The 16,423-nt window shown below is 64.4% G+C and overlaps 1 protein-coding gene across 1 annotated transcript; it reads left to right on the top strand.

Moving 5' to 3' along the window:
* Nucleotides 1-937: 937 nt before the first annotated feature.
* Nucleotides 938-5,290, top strand: ATP5MJ (ATP synthase membrane subunit j). Its single transcript, XM_084239600.1, has 4 exons — nt 938-1,006; nt 2,688-2,811; nt 3,483-3,506; nt 5,153-5,290. Exons 2-4 carry the CDS (start codon nt 2,688-2,690, stop codon nt 5,185-5,187), a joined length of 183 nt encoding a protein of 60 aa, XP_084095726.1. The 5' UTR covers nt 938-1,006; the 3' UTR covers nt 5,188-5,290.
* Nucleotides 5,291-16,423: the final 11,133 nt, after the last annotated feature.

Genomic DNA, 16,423 nt, shown 5'->3' with positions numbered 1-16,423 from the left:
GTCCCACATGGCGCGCAGACCTCTCCCGCCGCCCGCCGCTCCCCTCAGCAGTGTCCTCGTCAGTCTGCCTGCTCTGCTCCCCGCTGTCTCCGGTGGCTCCTCTCACCCTCCCGCGCATCTGGCCTGTACCCGGCTCTTGCATAAATAAAATCTTAAAAAAAAAAAAAAAGCCAAACAGATTCCCCTCCGCCTTCAGCTCTGCTTCCCGAGCTCCAGGCCTCTGGCGCGCCCACCCCGCGCCCGGCGAGGGCTCGCGGAGCCCCCGGAGTGATGCTTTTCCACCACCCTGGAAAGTCAAGTACTGCGGCAGCACCCCCACTCCCCGGGGGCTCGCGGCGCGCTCCCCGCTGTGCCCGCCGGCGGGCTGGGGTCCCCGGCCGCCCGCCCCCCGCCCCGCCCGCAGCCCGCTGGGCCGGCGCGGCCTCCGGGGTCTCGCGCGCGGGGCTTTCACTTCCGCCGTCGCCGGTGCCGCCCGCAGCGCCGCCGGGGAGGCCCTGCCGCCGGCGGACACGGCCGCGCGCGGAGCTCCCGGCGGCGCCCCGGGGTCTCGCCGCTCCGGGGCCCAGGGGTGCCGCGCCCGGCGGGCGTCGCGTGTGCGTGCGCGGCCCGGGCCAATCGGAGGGGGCGCCGCGCCCCGGCCCCGCCCCATAGCCCGCAGGCCCCGCCCCATAGCCCGCAGGCCCCGCCCCATAGCCCGCCGGCCCCGCCCCATAGCCCGCCGGCCCCGCCCCATAGCCCGCCGGCCCCGCCCCATAGCCCGCCGGCCCCGCCCCATAGCCCGCCGGCCCCGCCCCATAGCCCGCCGGCCCCGCCCCATAGCCCGCCGGCGCCCCGGGCGGCCGCTAGGGGTGCTGTGGCGCGGCGGGAGGGCGCGCTGGCCTCGGGCGCCGCCGCTCCTTCCGCCTTCCCGGCGGGCCCCGCGCGGCGCCTGCGCAGCCGGTGACCTTCGCGAGTCGTTGGCGTGCGGGTCGGGCGGCCGTAGCCGTGGGTCGGGGTCGGCGCCGAGGTGCGTGTTGGGGCGGGCGGGCCGGCGGGCCGCTGCCCCGCTGGCCTTGTGGTCCCGCTCGCGGGGAGCTGTCCGGCGTCGGGGGCGCCGGGGGCCGCGGCAGGGGTCTCGCCGGGGGGACGCGGCGCGGGGCGGGGGGACGCGGCGGGTCGGGGCCGCCGGCTCCTCGCAGCTGCCCCGCCCCTCCCGGCCTCTGCGGTCCCCAGAGCCCCGTCTCGGAACCCCGGGGCCCGGCGCCGTCCTGCCCGAGACGGCTGTGCGCCCGCGCTCCTGTTCCCCGCCGCGCACGGGCCGCGGCCCCTGCTGGCTCGAGTCCCTGGAGCGCCCCGTGGCCTTGAGTGGGCGGCGGGGGTGACCCTGCTTCCCCGAGAGGCGCTTCCGAAAGGACGGTTGGGGGCCTTGCTCAGGACCGCGAGCCCAGAGCTGATCAGGGTCTCCCCGGAACACCTTCCTTCGGGTGGTTGCTGGGCTCTGGGATGGGAGGAATGACCCGGTTCCCCTGAACACAGGCGCCTGGGCTTCCCCCCGGGTTCGAGCCCCCCCACCCCGCATCTCAGGGCCTTCTCCAGGCAGGGCTGTTGGTTTCTTGCAACCTAATGCCGGCCGGGCCTCCCAGTGTCCTGCGGACAGGGACTGAGGGCAGAGTGTCTGCAGGGCGCCAGTGACACAGCCACCTCCTGCAGGGTCCCCCTGGGGGGCTCACCAGCCTCCCGGACCATGCTTCCCCCGCAGAGCGTGCTCGGGAGAGCTGGGCCTGGAGCCTGCTATGCGGGCTCAGGCTGCTCTCAGGCCCCCGCGGGTCAGAGGACTGGTGCAGGAGATAAGCCTGCAAAGCAGCTTGCGGACGCTGTGGTGTGCAGGACATGGAAGACTCAAAACTAAAGCTTCCTCAAGGTCTCCTGGGCATTGAGTGCCCCGCTGGGCATCACTTCCACAGGCCAGTGAGGTGTATTCTGTGACAAGGGCTAAGTGGGGGAGCCAGACATTAAGCACATAGTGGGGCTCATCTCACGGCCCTTTGGGGTGTCCTGCTTTCACCCCTGCCCGACAGGAGAAAACTAGGGCAACTCAAGGCAGCTGTCAGTGCCCACACCAGAACACCAGTCCAGGCAGCCCCAGTGGCCTCCCCCTTGTTCCGCCCAAGACACTGCTGGACAGGGCTTGCCTTGGACCCACACCGCTCCTGCTTGCTCCTGCTTGGGGAGGGATAAACCATGCATCCAGCTTTAGGCCAGAGGCTGGGGAGGGGGGTGGTGTGCTGGGAGGGGCCCGCGTGTGGGCCGAGCGGGGGCCCCTTGACCGGCTGGGCCTTGGTCTCCACCTGGACACAGGCCGAGATCCCATAGCTACATGCTGGGGCTCGGCACTAGTTCCACAGAAGGACGGTTTCCTTGCCTGGACCGTGGTCTCTTCCAGCCCACGGGGTTACTGTGGTAATGCAAGACGCCAGTTTTTGTTCTAAAAAGCGATGTATCAGCTGGGACAGCGTGGGGAAGAGCAGCTATCAGGGAACCACAGGGACGGCTCAGGTTGGGAAGCTCTGGGAGCTGAGGAATGGGGAGGGAGGGTGCTGAGGGCGTGCCCCGTGGGTGTGGGGCTGGCTCCCAGGGAGCAGGGCTGATGGGAGACGCGCTGAAGTTTCCAAGCACTCACCGCGATTGTTCGCCCCGTCTATCTCCAGATGTTTCAGAGCCTCATTAAAAATGTTTGGACCCCCATGAAGCCCTACTATACCCAGGTCTACCAGGAGATCTGGGTAGGAATGGGGCTGATGAGCGTCATCATTTACAAGATCAGGAGTGCTGGTGAGTGCGTTTTCTGTTCTGACTCCCTGGCGATCACAACTGAAATAAAGGAATCCTGACTCCTGTTGTAAAGGAGCACGGGCTGAGCCAGAGCGAGTGTAGGCTCCTCGGTGGTTCTTCCTTAAAATTTGGGGCGTGCACGGCAGCTGTCAGAGGTGCTCGGGGCAGCCCTCCTGCCCTCCTGTGTCTCTGCAAGGGCCTCTCCTTTTCCTGATAAGCCTGTTCTGCTGAAGAGTTGAGGGAGAGAGATGTTTGGGGACAATGAGGAAACATGAAGGGGACCTTGCTGTCAGGGAGCTGCATTTCCGGGGTGTGACGGTGGGAGACGCCTCCGTGTTACGAGGCGCCGTCTGAGAGTCCAGGCTGTCGTACCTGTGTGGGCCACATGCCTCGCTGTGCCTCGAAAGTTTCGGGCGTTTGCCCGCTGAGACCCGCTCCGAGGAGAGCCGACGTCCCATCGTCGCTGATAAGCCTAACCTTAAAGGAGCACAAACTCTAAACCCCTGGGTGTGACTTGAGAGAACCGTGGGGGCGCCCGTTCCCGAGACACCCTTGGTGCCTCCCCAGGACAGTGAACCCCCAAGCCCGGCATTGGCTTCAACAGCGACTTGACTAGCGGCCTTTTTCCCCAGAGCTCTGATTTGACCAGCTTTTCCTTCTTTGCATTTTAGATAAAAGAAGTAAAGCTTTGAAAGGTGAGTAGTTGCTGCTTCAGTGCCCCACCGTGCTCTCCAGAAGGCTGTGTGGCAGCTCTGAACCACAGTTGGTGCATGGCGGGCTGCCCTCACCTGCCGGAAGGCGGGGCACGCCTCACCTGCCGGACGCAGCGCGGGGGCCACCGGGCAGTGCCTGGGCCGGGCCCCAGGGGCGCGGGGAGGTGGTTACTCGCAGCTTGCCCTGGGCGGGGCCCCAGCGCATGGCCCCGTAAGCTCCCGAGTGACGGTGTTTTTATTTTTTCATCTTTGCCATTTAAAGTACATTTTATTTATTTATTTATTTTAAATAATAAATTTTATTTTTATATTCCCCATACAATTGCAGCCCCCCCATTCTGACCCCAATCCCTCCCCCCCCACCCCCCCAAAAGTGTCTCTGGTTCATAGTTTTTTGTTGATTTTGATTTTCACTTTCTTATAGTTATTCTTTTTCCTGGTCCCTTATTTAAGTTCTCTAGATTCCTGCTATGAGTGAGACCATCCGGTATTTTTCTTTTTCTTTCTGGCTTATTTCGCGGAGCAGGATCCCTTCCAGCGCCATCCATGTTGCTGCAAATGGCATGTGCTTATCTTTTTTGAATGCTGAGTATAAAGTACATTTTAATGAGAGCACTTTATCACCATCTTTCAGTAAAAATGATTTGCAGTTTTTAATCTGAAACTGCCCTGGCGTTGGGGCGTCATTGCCCTGGAACCCAGGGGGTTTAGGTGCCACCAACCGCTGGCCCCTCCAGGCTCCGCTGCAGTGGGTGGACAGCTCGGGCTCGTGCTGAGTGTGTAGCTGCCTCCGACGAGGGGCCACGCGTGGGGAGTTGAGCGTGTGTTTTTTCTAACACAAGCATTCCTGTTACACCTGTGTTCCCGATAGGAAAATCTTTTCATATTTTTTTTCTTTTTTCAATTTTTTTTTTTTTTTTTGTTAACGCATACAGGAGCTGGGGTGCAGGCCAGAGGTGGGGGGGTGAGAGGACTCCCCAGAGACAGTGGGGAGCAGAGCAGGCAGATCCACTGAGATCCACTGCTGAGGGGAGCAGCGGGGAGACAGGAGGGGTCTGCTGCGCCTGTGGGTCAGCTCCCTGGCCAGGGGTTGCACTCAGGCTGCGGTGGTGACCCCTGGGCCACCAGGGAGGCCCTTTTTGTGCTTTTTATTCTCGCGAAGACTGACGTGCAGTCCGTGGTGGTGTTGCGGCCCCACCCTATCCCCACAACCTGCAGGTGGAGCCGGAGCACTTTGCCTGCAACTCTGGTAACGCTGTGAGGAATCCCTTGTGCAGTTGCAGCCTCTTGTCAAGGCCTGGGGCCTCTGGCAGCCGAGTGGGGCCCCGCTCTTGCCTGCGGCAACGGCTGCCGGGTGTTGTTCAGGCTGAGCCGAGGCCCCCCGGGCAAGTGACATGTTCTGGGGTGTCCTTGAAAGTAACCACCCGTCGGTTTCTGCCCAAGTGCTGAACACAGCTTCACTTTGCTCCATGTGTGACGGTGAAGCTGATGAACAGCTTGAGTGCGACACCCGGCTGGCCACGGCCTGGGCCCTCCGCCCGGGCTGGAGCGTGGCTGTTACTCCTGCAGGCTGGCGCCTGTGGGGTGGCGGCGTCTGTTCCTCCCCTGACCTGCTCCTCTCTCTAAAGGTCCGAGTCCCGCACCTGCCCACGGCCACCACTGACCGACCCGCCGCAGCGCCAGGCCGATGGAGCCGGCAGCGTGGGACGTCCCTGTGCCCTCGTCCAGCCCCGTCTCCTCCTTGACGTGAATAAATGTCCCTGTGAGACCGGCCTGCCTGCCCGCTGCTGCTTCACGCCCTCCCCCTTGTGCCGTCCGTGTGCTCCGCCTCCCGGCCCGTCCTCCAGAGCCTAGGGACCCCAGGGTCGGCAGCACATCCCCGAGGGAACTGGGGTTGGCTCTCGTGGGGGTGACCATTCCCGGGTGATTCTGCTGCGGCTCCCGGTCCCTCTCAGCCTCCATTTTCCCGTTTGGAAGCAGAGTTGGCCATCACCGTTCCTGACCACCGAGGGGGGAGCGGAGACTCTGGAGGCGTCTTCAGCTATAAGTCGCTTCAGTGGCCAAGCGGGGCTTGGTCACATGGCAGTAGGCTGCGGCACCCTGGGGCTTGGTGCCCCACCCCGGGGTGGGGGGAGCTGAGCACCTGCCTGGCGGGCGGGCGCATGTCTCTTCTAGCCAGGCTGTCTGTGAGCAGTGCCCACAGCTTCACCCTGCCGGGGCCGCGCAGCCTAGCATTGCAGCGCAGGCGTGGGGAGGGCTGCCCAGCCCGAGCGTGGCTTCGCAGACTGAAGGGCCTCTCCTCAAGGGGCGCGGCCAGCGGCCAGCGGCATGACATGGCGACACCCCTGCCCAGCGGCATGCCCTGAGCCCGGTGCCTGCATTTGCCATGTCTCTGCGCCCCAGGACCCAGGTCCTCACTGGCCTCGCTGAGGCTTCAGAGCTGTTAGGATCTAAGGGACACCCGCAGGCCCCACAGAGGGCTCTGGGGCGAGCTTCCACCCCACCCCCCCCAGCAGCTGCTCTTTCTGGGGAGCCCCCTGCTGTCCCATGAGCCAGCCAGAAAGGCCCCGGCGCCAGAGCTGAGTCAGCCTCTGTTCTTTCTCAAGCCTGAGGCACACCAGGGACCCTGGGCGGCGGCAGAGCCTATGGTCGGGAAGGGGCCTTAAGACACTGGTCCCGATGGTTCCCAGGCGCCCAGGCACACTCTCAGCAGGCACACCCGCTTCGCCTGAGCAGGCAGCCCCTGCTGCAGCGGGGGGACAGCCTGGCACAGGAGGCATGCAGGGCCGCCCCTGAGCAGCACGGGGCTGGCGTGGGGGCCAGTAGCACCCCCGCCGCCTGCGGGCCCTTCCATGGGGAGTTGGTGGGTGGGCTGCTGGGTAGGAGGCACTCAGGGCCAGGCCCGCACCATACCCACAGAGCTGGGGGCCGTGGGCTCTTGGGGGGCCCCAAGGAGGGGAGGGGCTGGCCTGGACAGGCTGCTGGGGACCGCAGGGAGGACCACAGGGAGTTTGGTCAAGGATCAGCCATGCCTTAAAAAGTGGGGTGAAGTCTGCTACCCCGAGTGACTTCCTATCTCAGACCCAAGTTGGGGCTGTTGCCAGCGGAAGTCAGAGCTGCCCAGAAGCCACTCGGTGACTCCTGGCTTTGGGCCCCGGGCCGGGTGGGCTGGGCTGAGTTAGCAAGAGGGAGGCAGGCCCCGGCCCCCACCTCCCACATGGTGAGCGTCGCTCTCGGAGCCGGATGCTGCTGGAAACGTGCTTCAGGGAGCAAGGTACGTCAGAGCCGCCATAGACAGCTGCCCTGCCCAGCTCCCAGCTGCCTGGCACACCCTGAGCTGGACCCCAGCCCCGGGGGGGGGGGGGTGCACACCTTGGCTTCCCTCCCCCCCAGAAGGCAGTGGTGGCCACTCATGCTCTGCCAGGCACTGAGCGCAAGGTGTAGGGAGACGGGTCAATGGGGGACACTCCCTGCATCATGGGGCCCTTTGCTGGGCACTGGAGTCAAGAGCAAGCAGGTGCTGTTTCTGCCTCAGCAGAACACATTGAGGGGCTGTGAATGTCACGCTTATTCAGGCAGAAGTTCAGGGTGATGAGGGTGGCGGACCGGAAACATCTCAGTTCCCACGAACACCAAACACGGCAGGTTAAGTCACGGCTCATGGGAAATACACGGTGTGTCAGCTGCCCAGCGTCCGAGCCACGCGGCCCGCATGTCCCTGGTGTCGGCCATAGCGCCGGGCCTGCCGCTCCCTGGGCTCCGGAGGCCCTAGTGGGGAGCACGCCCCTTGGTGTGTTACAGGGAGACTTGGGGAGCTCTGAGGGGCCAGCCATCAGGAGGACCAGCTGTGGGGGGCATCCAGTACTACCCCTGGCTTCCTGGGAGGCCAGGGGCAGGGCAGGAGGCCAAGTTGGGTTACCCCAGCCAGTGAGTTGACCTGCCTGCCAGGGAGCCTCCATGTGAGCCAGGAGGGGCTCCAGGCACCAGACCCTGGCAGGGGCTGCTTTGCTCAGGCCCGTGCCCGCGCCCGCTGCGCTGGTGCTGCTGCGCACCTTACCTTGCGGTGTCCCCTGGGGCATGAGGCTGGGTGTGGGCCCTGAGCGCAGCCCCAGCCAGTGCGCCTCGCTGGAAGGGGGGGCTCCGGGCTCCGACGGGTTGGCCGGGAGCAGGCAGCCGTGCGGCAGTAGAGGTGGAGGCGGCCTTGGGAGACGAGGCCCCAGTCTGTGGACCCGGTGGCGTTTCTGGGCATGGCGACACCGAGTCCTGTCTCGGGCACCCGCCGGTGTCCCAGGGATGGCGGGGTGGGGGCGGGGGCGCACCCAGGCTTACCTCGGAACTGGCCCGGGCAACGTGTGGGGGTTTCTGTCTTACTTAAGGCGCGTCACGTTTCTTATGAGCCGCAGTCTCTCGAGTTGTTTTTGCTTCCAGCTGGCGAAGCAGCCGCCCTTTAAAGCACGGGTATAGTCAGGTGTTCACAGATCCCCACAAACCAGAGCTCCCTCGTGCCCTGCGCGTCCCTCGCTGTCTGCCAGAGAGCCTTCCCCCGGGAGCCGCCTCATGGGGCCTGCGTTAAAGCTTATCCCTGGAGGGAGGGGCCCAGGGGGCCGCAGGGAGGGTCATTGGTGCCTGGGTGGTGGGCATGACATGGCGACACTCATTGTCATCAACCAGTGTCACCTTAGTTAGAAAGGAGGTCTCTGCTCAGCTGTGGCCCCCCAAGATCATTTGCCGGGGCCTCCCTTGGTGGCACAGGCAGTTGAGTGCCACGCTGTGAAGCCGTCCGCAGTCCCTACAGCACCAGTTCGATCCCGGCCGGCCAGCGAGGGTCCCACATGGCACGCAGACCTCTCCTGTCTCGCCCGCTGCTCCCCTCAGCAGTGTATTTCATCAGTCTGCCTGTTCTGTTCCGCTCTGTCTCTGGTGAATCCTCACCCTCCTGCGCATCTGGCTTGTAACCCAGCTCTTGTATAAATAAAATAAATAAATCTTAAAAGAAAAATATCTGCCAGGACCCCAGGCAAACACCTTGCCCCCGGGGCCTCAGCTCCCCTTCTGGCAGCGGTTTTGATGGGCTGGCTTGTGGCTCTGCTGATCCTGCACCCCACCCCAAAGACTGAGCCCGGAGGGAGGCCTGCGGGCTCCTGCTGTCTCTGCTGTGCTGCCTCCCCAGGCCCTCTGGCCATCTTAGGAGTCCAGGTGAGTGGGGAAGCCACACGGGGTCCCCTCGTGGGGCGACAGGAGAAGGGTGGTCTTTGTGAGTGTGAACATTCAGCCCCTCGTTGCCCAGGAAGCGAGAGCATGACTGGGGAGCCAGCCTTGTGCGGCCCTCGGGGGTCCGGGAACCTGGCCTCGTCTCTGTCAGGCAGAGGCTTGATTTCGTCCGTCCTGAGGCAATGAGTCACCGCGGATGAATGAGACAAGATGGCCTGTTGGCTGCTTGAGCGCCCAGCAAGACAAGCGGTCAGAACGAGCCGCCATGGTGAGGTGGACGATGAGTGAGGGTGGAAGCTGGCTCTCCCGGGCATCAGGACCATGGACTTGCAGCCAGGCGGGTGGGAAAAGATGCCAGGAGTGAGAGGGCAGTTGCCCACTGCCAGCACGATCACTGGTGAGAAGCTGAAGCCGCCCCTCGTCGGGAGCAAGCGAAGCGGTGCACGCTTTCCGCTTCTGCTTCCTTAGAGGCGGCCGCCAGAGCCGCTGGAGAGCACACTAGGAATTGCGCCTGGGAGGGAAGTGAAACTCACTATTTGCAGCTGACGCAGGGTCCTGGAGACCCCACGGAGGAACTGTGCACGTAGAGGCAAGTGCAGGCAGCAGGAGCGGCACACACAGCTGGTGTCCCTGTATGTCCGTGAGAAGGAAAAGTAAAACCTGTTCATGATCACATCAAAAAGAAGAGAAGCATGTTGAACAAAGGAGCGAAGGCTTAGACCAGGAAAGCTCTGTGACATGTTAGGACGAGACACACAAGCAGAGGGCACTGCACGTTGGGGGAGCGAGTCCTAGGCAAGGCGGCGTCTGCCAGAGGCGAGGACAGTCGGTGCGACGCGTCAAAATCCCAGTGACATGGTTTTAAGGACATAGGGTAAGAAATACTGAAACTTAACATGAAACCACAAAAGACTAAATGGATGATGCAATATTTGAGAAAAGAAAAATGTAGAAGCCGTGTTACCAGGGTTTAAACTATATTATAAAACAACAGTAATTAAAACTGTTAACTGGGGCCTGCCCAGTGGTACAGTGGTTGGCCGCTTGGCTGCGAAGCTGCCCGCAGCCTCTGTAGCACCATTTCGATCCTCAGCCGCCAGCAAGGGTCCCACAGGGCACGCAGACCTCTCCTGCCACCTGCTGCTCCCTTCAGCAGTGTATTTCGTCAGTCTGTCTGTTCTGCTCCCCGCTCTGCCTCTGGTGAATCCTCTCACCCTCCCACGCTTCTGACTGTACCCAGTGCTTGTGTGAATAAATGAATAATCTTTAAAAAAAAAAAAACTGTTTACTGGAATAAAAATAGATGCATGAAATAGAATAATTTGTCAATAGTTGACAGGTGCCAAAACCATGCAAGAGGTGTCGGTGAGCCCCGCTTTGTCCTGCAAATTCAGGTACTTTGCTCCCCCGCTTGCAGGGTCTGGGAGGACCCTGGCAGTGGGGGAAGGAGGCTCTCCCAGGGCCCCAAAGCCACTGTGGGTACCGAGCTCCCTCCCATCCACCACCCCTGGGCCAGGGAGGTGCCAGGAGGCTGGGAGTCACAGCCCCCAGTGTGGCCTGAGGCCCTCACTGCTTGAGCCCACATGGGCTGTTTGTCCCCAAAGGGACCACCCCTGGACTGGCTGACCCGCTCCCGCAGCCCCTGTGGCCCCCGCCACGCTTCCCATAGAACCCTGTCCAGTGAGCCCCCCCCCCAGCCACTTCCCAACCCCACTCTCTGGGCCCCCTCAGCCAAGTGTGAGCAGGTATGTGGGGGGGACACCTTGCAGGTCCTGGAGGCTGCCAGGTTGCTGGCCTCCCCTGACTGCACCTCCCCTTCAGGTGGCTCCCCAAGCTCACCTGGCTGCAGCCCTGAAGTACCGGGTAGGAGGGGTGGCTGGCCGAGGCCAGTGGGAAGGTGGGGGGGGGCGAGCACACAGGAGGGTGCCCAGTCGGGGCTCCCGTGCCCCCCGGTGTTGTCTGGTGTTGGCCTCTCCTCACTGGCCCCCATACCACGTGAAGCCAGCACCTGCCCAGCAAGCCCCTTCCCAGGGCAGCTCTGCCCAGAGCCCCTGGCACAGCCTCGCGACCTCCGCAGGCCCCAAGGCAGGGCTCGCTGCCCAAGACCCAGCCCTCCCGCATGGTGGCCTCCGGCGACCATCAGCTGACCAGAGGCCTCAGTTGTGGCACAGCCTTCCTCCGGGGCCCAGGCAGCTGGGGCCTGTCAGGAATGCCAGTTCTTGGGCCCTACCCTGGGCTGGCCCCGCAGACACCGGGGTGTGCCCTCTGGGGGCACTGGTAACACTCAGGCTGAGACCCGCTGACCGGGAAGAGCCTGCTCGAGAGGAAGCCGGGAGCAAAGTCTCCGGATTAGCAGCCTGCAGCTCCGTGGGGGTGACTCTGGTGTGGGCCCCACAGGTGCCCTCATCAGATGTCCTCTCCTGCGCCCCTGATGGCACGAGGAAGCCCGCCCACCCCCCTGCTTGGGAGCCCATCTACAGGTGCCGGGGCCCAGCTGGGCTTGCTGCCCTCAGCTCATGGCCGGTGCAGGTAGGAGAGGCCTGGCGTCCAGCGTCGTCTCCCCCTAAGTCAAGCTGATAAGAGTCCCCTGTCTTCCCCACCCTGGGCTGAGCATCCAGTCCAGCCGCGGAGGCCCTGCCTTCCTGCCAGTGCTGCCCCCTCTGGATGGGGAGACGTGTCCATCCCCATTTACATCAGAGGGACATGTCAGGGTGTAAGATCCCCATGACTCGGACACTCCATGTGCCCCGCACACCTCTGAGCTGCCCCCAGGTTCACTGTGCACAGCCCCACCTGCCAGCCCAATCGCCAGCCCCAGCGGACATCCCGCCAGGCTAGATGCACCCCGCCTGCCCGGCCCCTCCACTAGCCGCGGAGCCCAGGAGCCCAGGGAGCACCTCCTGGCTCCACGCCGGACTCCTGGGGTGTCCTCGCTCGTCTGTGGGGCTGGAAAAAGGGGAAAAAAACAAACACGTGGCCTAAGACGCAAACCGAGTGGGAGTCCCCTGGGTCCGACCGGCATGTGCAGGCCAGTGGGCAGGGCACCGCTGACTGTCCATAGCCGAGGACAGTGACCCACAGGCACGCCCAGGGCTGAAGTCTACAGCGCACTCCTGAAGGCGGACCCCACCCCCTCCGAGATAGTCACATTCCCTGTGCCCGTGCACTGGCCCAGGGGCCGGCGGGCACTGTCCGGAAAGTCAAGACAGATCCAAGGGGACAAGAGAGGCCTCCAGAAACCCACACCAGGCCTGGACTGGAGACCGCCTCCCTGCAGCGTCTCTGCCAGTCCCCGCCGCCTCGGCCCTCCTGGTGCCTGATGCCCTGAGTGGCCCCTGGGCATCCACACAACTTTCTGCCAGATTGCCCCCCTGCAAGTGGCCACTGTCCTCTACTCTGGTGCGGACACCTGTGGGAACATCCAGCTGGCTGGTCTCCAGGCACCAGGCGGCAGCAGAGCCAGCCTGCATGGGGCCAGCCGTCCACCCGCCATCCTGTCCGAGTGGCCAGCGGGGATGGTGGCCTGGTGTTCCCTCCCCAGACCTGTCGCTGCCACCTCTTATTCCATCACGGAAATGCACCCTGGGTTTAAATTTTGCTCTGGGAAGTCCCAGGTGTGAGGTTTTATTTTGCCTCAAAGGTGGACGCGGCCCGCATCAACCAGTGGCCCTGACAGGAGTCCCTGGGGCCAGGGCTACGCAAGGGCGCTTGCCAGGTGCCAGGCCCGCCTGGCCCTCTGGAGTCCCCTCCCACAGGAGCCAGGCTGACTGTCCTCTCAGAGGGACCTGAGCGTCAGGTCTCACCCCTCGGCAGGGAGGCTGCTCTGCCCAGTCTCACTGCGGCCAGTCCCCCCGCTGCTCCCCTCCGCGGGGCCTCCGGGAGGGCTGAGGCTGGCCCCAGGATACTTGCGTCCTCAGGACAAATCCGGGCCAGGTGACAGCACCCCAGCTTCCCCATTGCCACCTGGGGGTAATCAACACCGGGCTGGCCCTGGGGACACCTTTCATGCAGGAGAGCTCCGTGGCCTAGATCAAGCGGCCTGCTGAAGAGTAACCTACACCCGCATTACATCCGCACCCCGAGTCGGGGCCCAGAGGAAGGGCCGCTCCTAGCAGCTGAACAAAGCGTCCTCTGTGGACCTCTGCCGGCACCATGAGAGTTGCCTGGCAGCCCTGGGGGCACCGGCCGCACTCCTGGAGGTCTGCCCCCCAGGGCCTCTGCCCTCCCTGGAGTGCGGGACCGTGGGGCTGCCTGTGCCCTCCAGGAGCCAGGGAGGGTGCTGGCCTGTCCCTCCGACACCAGGGCGGCACGGACTGGGATGTGACTTCCCTGGTCATCTAGGGTGAAAGCGGAGTGTGCCTCTGGAGTGCACGTGGCAGCGCCGGGGTGTGGCTCAGGGCACCCCCTGGCTGCACCCCCTAAATCTTCACTAAAACACATTTGTTCTGAGCTAAGTCCTGGAGCTGGGCCTGGGACTGACATTTAAAAACTTTTAGGTTGATTGAAAATAACACAGCTGGCGCCTGAGTGGCCACAGGGGGGCGCAGGCAGAGATGCAGCGGTCGGGGGGCCATGCGGACGGGCCGGGCGGTTCACTGCAAATCCTCTTTCCCTGAAAAGTCAGTCACATGAAAGATCGAGGGCGTTCACCGTCTTCCTTAGCCGGTTCGAGTCCCCGGGATAGGCTAGCGCTGCACGTGGGGAGCACACCCCCGGGGACAAGGGCACCACTGCCCCGCATACTGCCCCACTCCCTGGAGCACTAGCGTCCGCAGGTCCAGGCGCCACGCTCAAGGAGCCGAGGGTCTCCTGTGCTCGGCGAAGAGGTCTGGCAGGAGACGGCAGCCCCTCAGGCCTTGGACGGGAGGGACAGAGGGCAGGCAGCCCAGGTGAAGCGCCTCCTTCCTGGGGCCCCTTGTGCTGGCCTGTGAGCCCCTGAGCCCCTGTGGCCTTGTGAAAAGTCCCTGTGTCCAAAGACAAGGACAAGGTGGTCAGGCGGGGCGCAGCCCTGGGGAAACCAGGCCAAGGACGCTGTGCCAGGTGCTGGCATCTCAGACACACCCTGCTGGCACCCAGAGTCTTCCCTTCCGCCTCAGCCCCACCCCTCCCGGGGATCCGCCCGCCTCTTCCAGCCCGATGCTGGGAGCGGGGTCACTGTGGGGCCTCTGGGGACCTGGGCAAGGTCCGTGAGTGGCAGGGCCCCTGAGCTGAGGGAGGCCTGGTGACTTCCGGCGGGTAGGCCAGCCCTGAGTCAGGAGGAAGCGAGTCCGGAGGCTGGAGGCCACTTCCGCCCCTGGGAAGCATGTCCTAATTAGCACCTCGCTGGGCCTTCGGGAAGCACCGCAGGTCACGCCGGGCCCACCCGGCCTGGCGTGGCCTGGCCCTCCTGGCATGTGCCCCACCCTGACCCCAATCCCGGGGCACCTGTGCCCTGCAGCGGCCACCCAGCGCTGGTGCTGTGGTGAGTGTCGAGCTGGGCTGCACCGTGGCCCACTCCCTCGGCTCCGGCCCAGTGCTCAGCGGCACCCGCAGTCACGTCTAGAATCACCCAGCCCCCAGGGGCCCCACCCCCACTCCGGCCTCGCACCCCCTTCAGCCCTCGCCCACCTGGGGAGTGCCAAGCCTCAGGGCCTCAACTCCTTCCTATGTAGGTCCGGCTGCCCCAGGGCAGCCCCAAGGCCCCAGAGCATCCCCCCTCCCCCCCACCCCACTCCCCTCAGCCCCCAACCCTCCCCCCCACCCCCGCAAGAAGGCTCAGCGCAAACTAGAGGAGACGGGACACGCCAAAGAGGAAGGAGAAGTGGACAAGGGGACAACGGGGAAGATGCAAGTAGAGACAGACCAAGCCCTGCGAGGCGCGGCCCTGGGACAGGGAGAGGGGGCGGGGGTGGGGCGGGGGTGGGGTGGGGGTGGAGGCACCCAAAGGGGCCTGGCTTTAATCTGTGACAAAATTTTTACGAGCCTGTTCAAGCATCACAGTGTGATGTCAAATAAATAAACACTTAAATAACACCCTTCTGGGGCGGGGTCACACCCTCGTCCTGGGCCTGGGCCCCATCGGGTCCCTCCTCCAGGGCAGGTGAGAGGGGGCGCCCCAGCTCCCGGGGGCGGGGCCCTCCCGCAGCCTCCCAAGTGTCTGGAGGTGCCGGGAAGTCCAGGGATAATGTTTTTCAGGCCAAACACCTGTGAACGTTTTCTTAAAGGAGGAAACTAGTCACACAAAACCAGTCAGTGAAACAGTGAAATACACAGAAAACCCAAAGGCCCGTGCAGAGACCGGGCTCCCTGCAGACTGGTGGGACGCCCCCGAGGGCGCAGGTTCCCCCCTCCAGCTCCACCCGCAGCCTCCCCTTCTCAGCAGCCTCCCCTTCTCAGCACCTGCCGTCCTCCCTGGACCCAGCCCCCGCAGAGCCAGCGGGGTGCCAGCCCCACCCCACCCCACCCACTGAGCCAGCATAGGACCCCCTAGGGGCCGGACCCCAGGGTGCAGCCTCCAGCCCCTTACAGCTCCCCCCAGGCCCTGGGGCTCCCCCAGGTCTGGCCGCCTTGGCCTCTGGGAGGCAGGAGGGTCTGGGAGGACTTGTGTCCAGGCTGGCGGGTGCAGTCCCAGCCAAGGGCTGGGAAGCGCAAGCTCTGGGCCGGCCCCCAGCTCGCACCCGCAGCCGAGACTGGGGCCTTCCGGGGCCTGTCATGTCATCACAAGCAGCCAGAGATTGCGACCCGCGTCTGGAATGAGCCAGTCACTAGCCTCGGGGCTAGGGCACTGTTCGTGACCTCGCTCTGCCCTGCCCCTGGGAGCACCGCCAGCATCCCAGACTGGGGTGCCGACTGCCCCCAGCCCTCAGATAGGACTGGCCGTCAGTGCAGTTGGAAAGTGAGGCCCAGAGCGGGCAGGTCCCTGATCCCAGGGCCCACAGCTGGAGTGGAGAAGTCCGGGGCCGGCCCTGCAGCATCGAGGGGTGGGCTCGGCCTGCGCGGGCTGCCCCAGCTCTGGTCACCTCCCGGCCCCTGACCCTGGCCTGTCTGACCCGCTGGCTGCAGGCTGGAGAGGGACCACATGAACAGGACTCCACGCTCCCGTGACGCCCGCTCCCGGCCCATCGGCCCTTGGACACGTGTGACTCCGGCATAGGGACAAACCCAGCCTCAGTTTCCTCACCTGGGATGTGCGCTTGTGCCCGCCCCCTCACGGCTCACCCCAGCTTGCCCGAGCATGGCAGGGGGGAGGGGCCAGCCCTAGAATCAGGGCCCCATTTCCTCAGCCCCCCATCCTGCCTGTACCCAGAGCAGTACTTCTGGAACCTTCTCCCAGAGAGGGGTTTCCCTGCCCCTCCCCTCAGCCCAGGAAAGGGGGCGGCCACCAACTGCCCGGAGAAGCCAGCCAGGCAGCCTGGGGACCCTGCACCCACCCCCCAGGCTTGTGCAGAGACCACCAGGCCTCCTGACCAGCTCCAGCTCGGCCGGGGCCGGGGTCAGTCCTGTGGGTTGCGGCCTGACCTGCCTCCCCCGCGGTGACTAACCCCATGTGTGGAGGCAGATGCGGGGAGGGGCCCCTCCCGTGGAACCCAGCTAATAACACCGCCCACTCGCCTCAAAGGGCTTATCACGGCGTATCACTTTGGTAATCAGAAAATAACAACAGGGCGGCTTAAAACAATAAAGCAGTGATGCCCCGGCCGGGCAGGCGT

Source organism: Talpa europaea (genome assembly GCF_964194135.1).
Source record: "Talpa europaea genome assembly, chromosome: 8".
Lineage (NCBI taxonomy): Eukaryota > Metazoa > Chordata > Mammalia > Eulipotyphla > Talpidae > Talpa > Talpa europaea.
The sequence above is the reverse complement of the archived record's forward strand: the minus strand, read 5'-3'. Positions and strand labels throughout refer to the sequence as shown.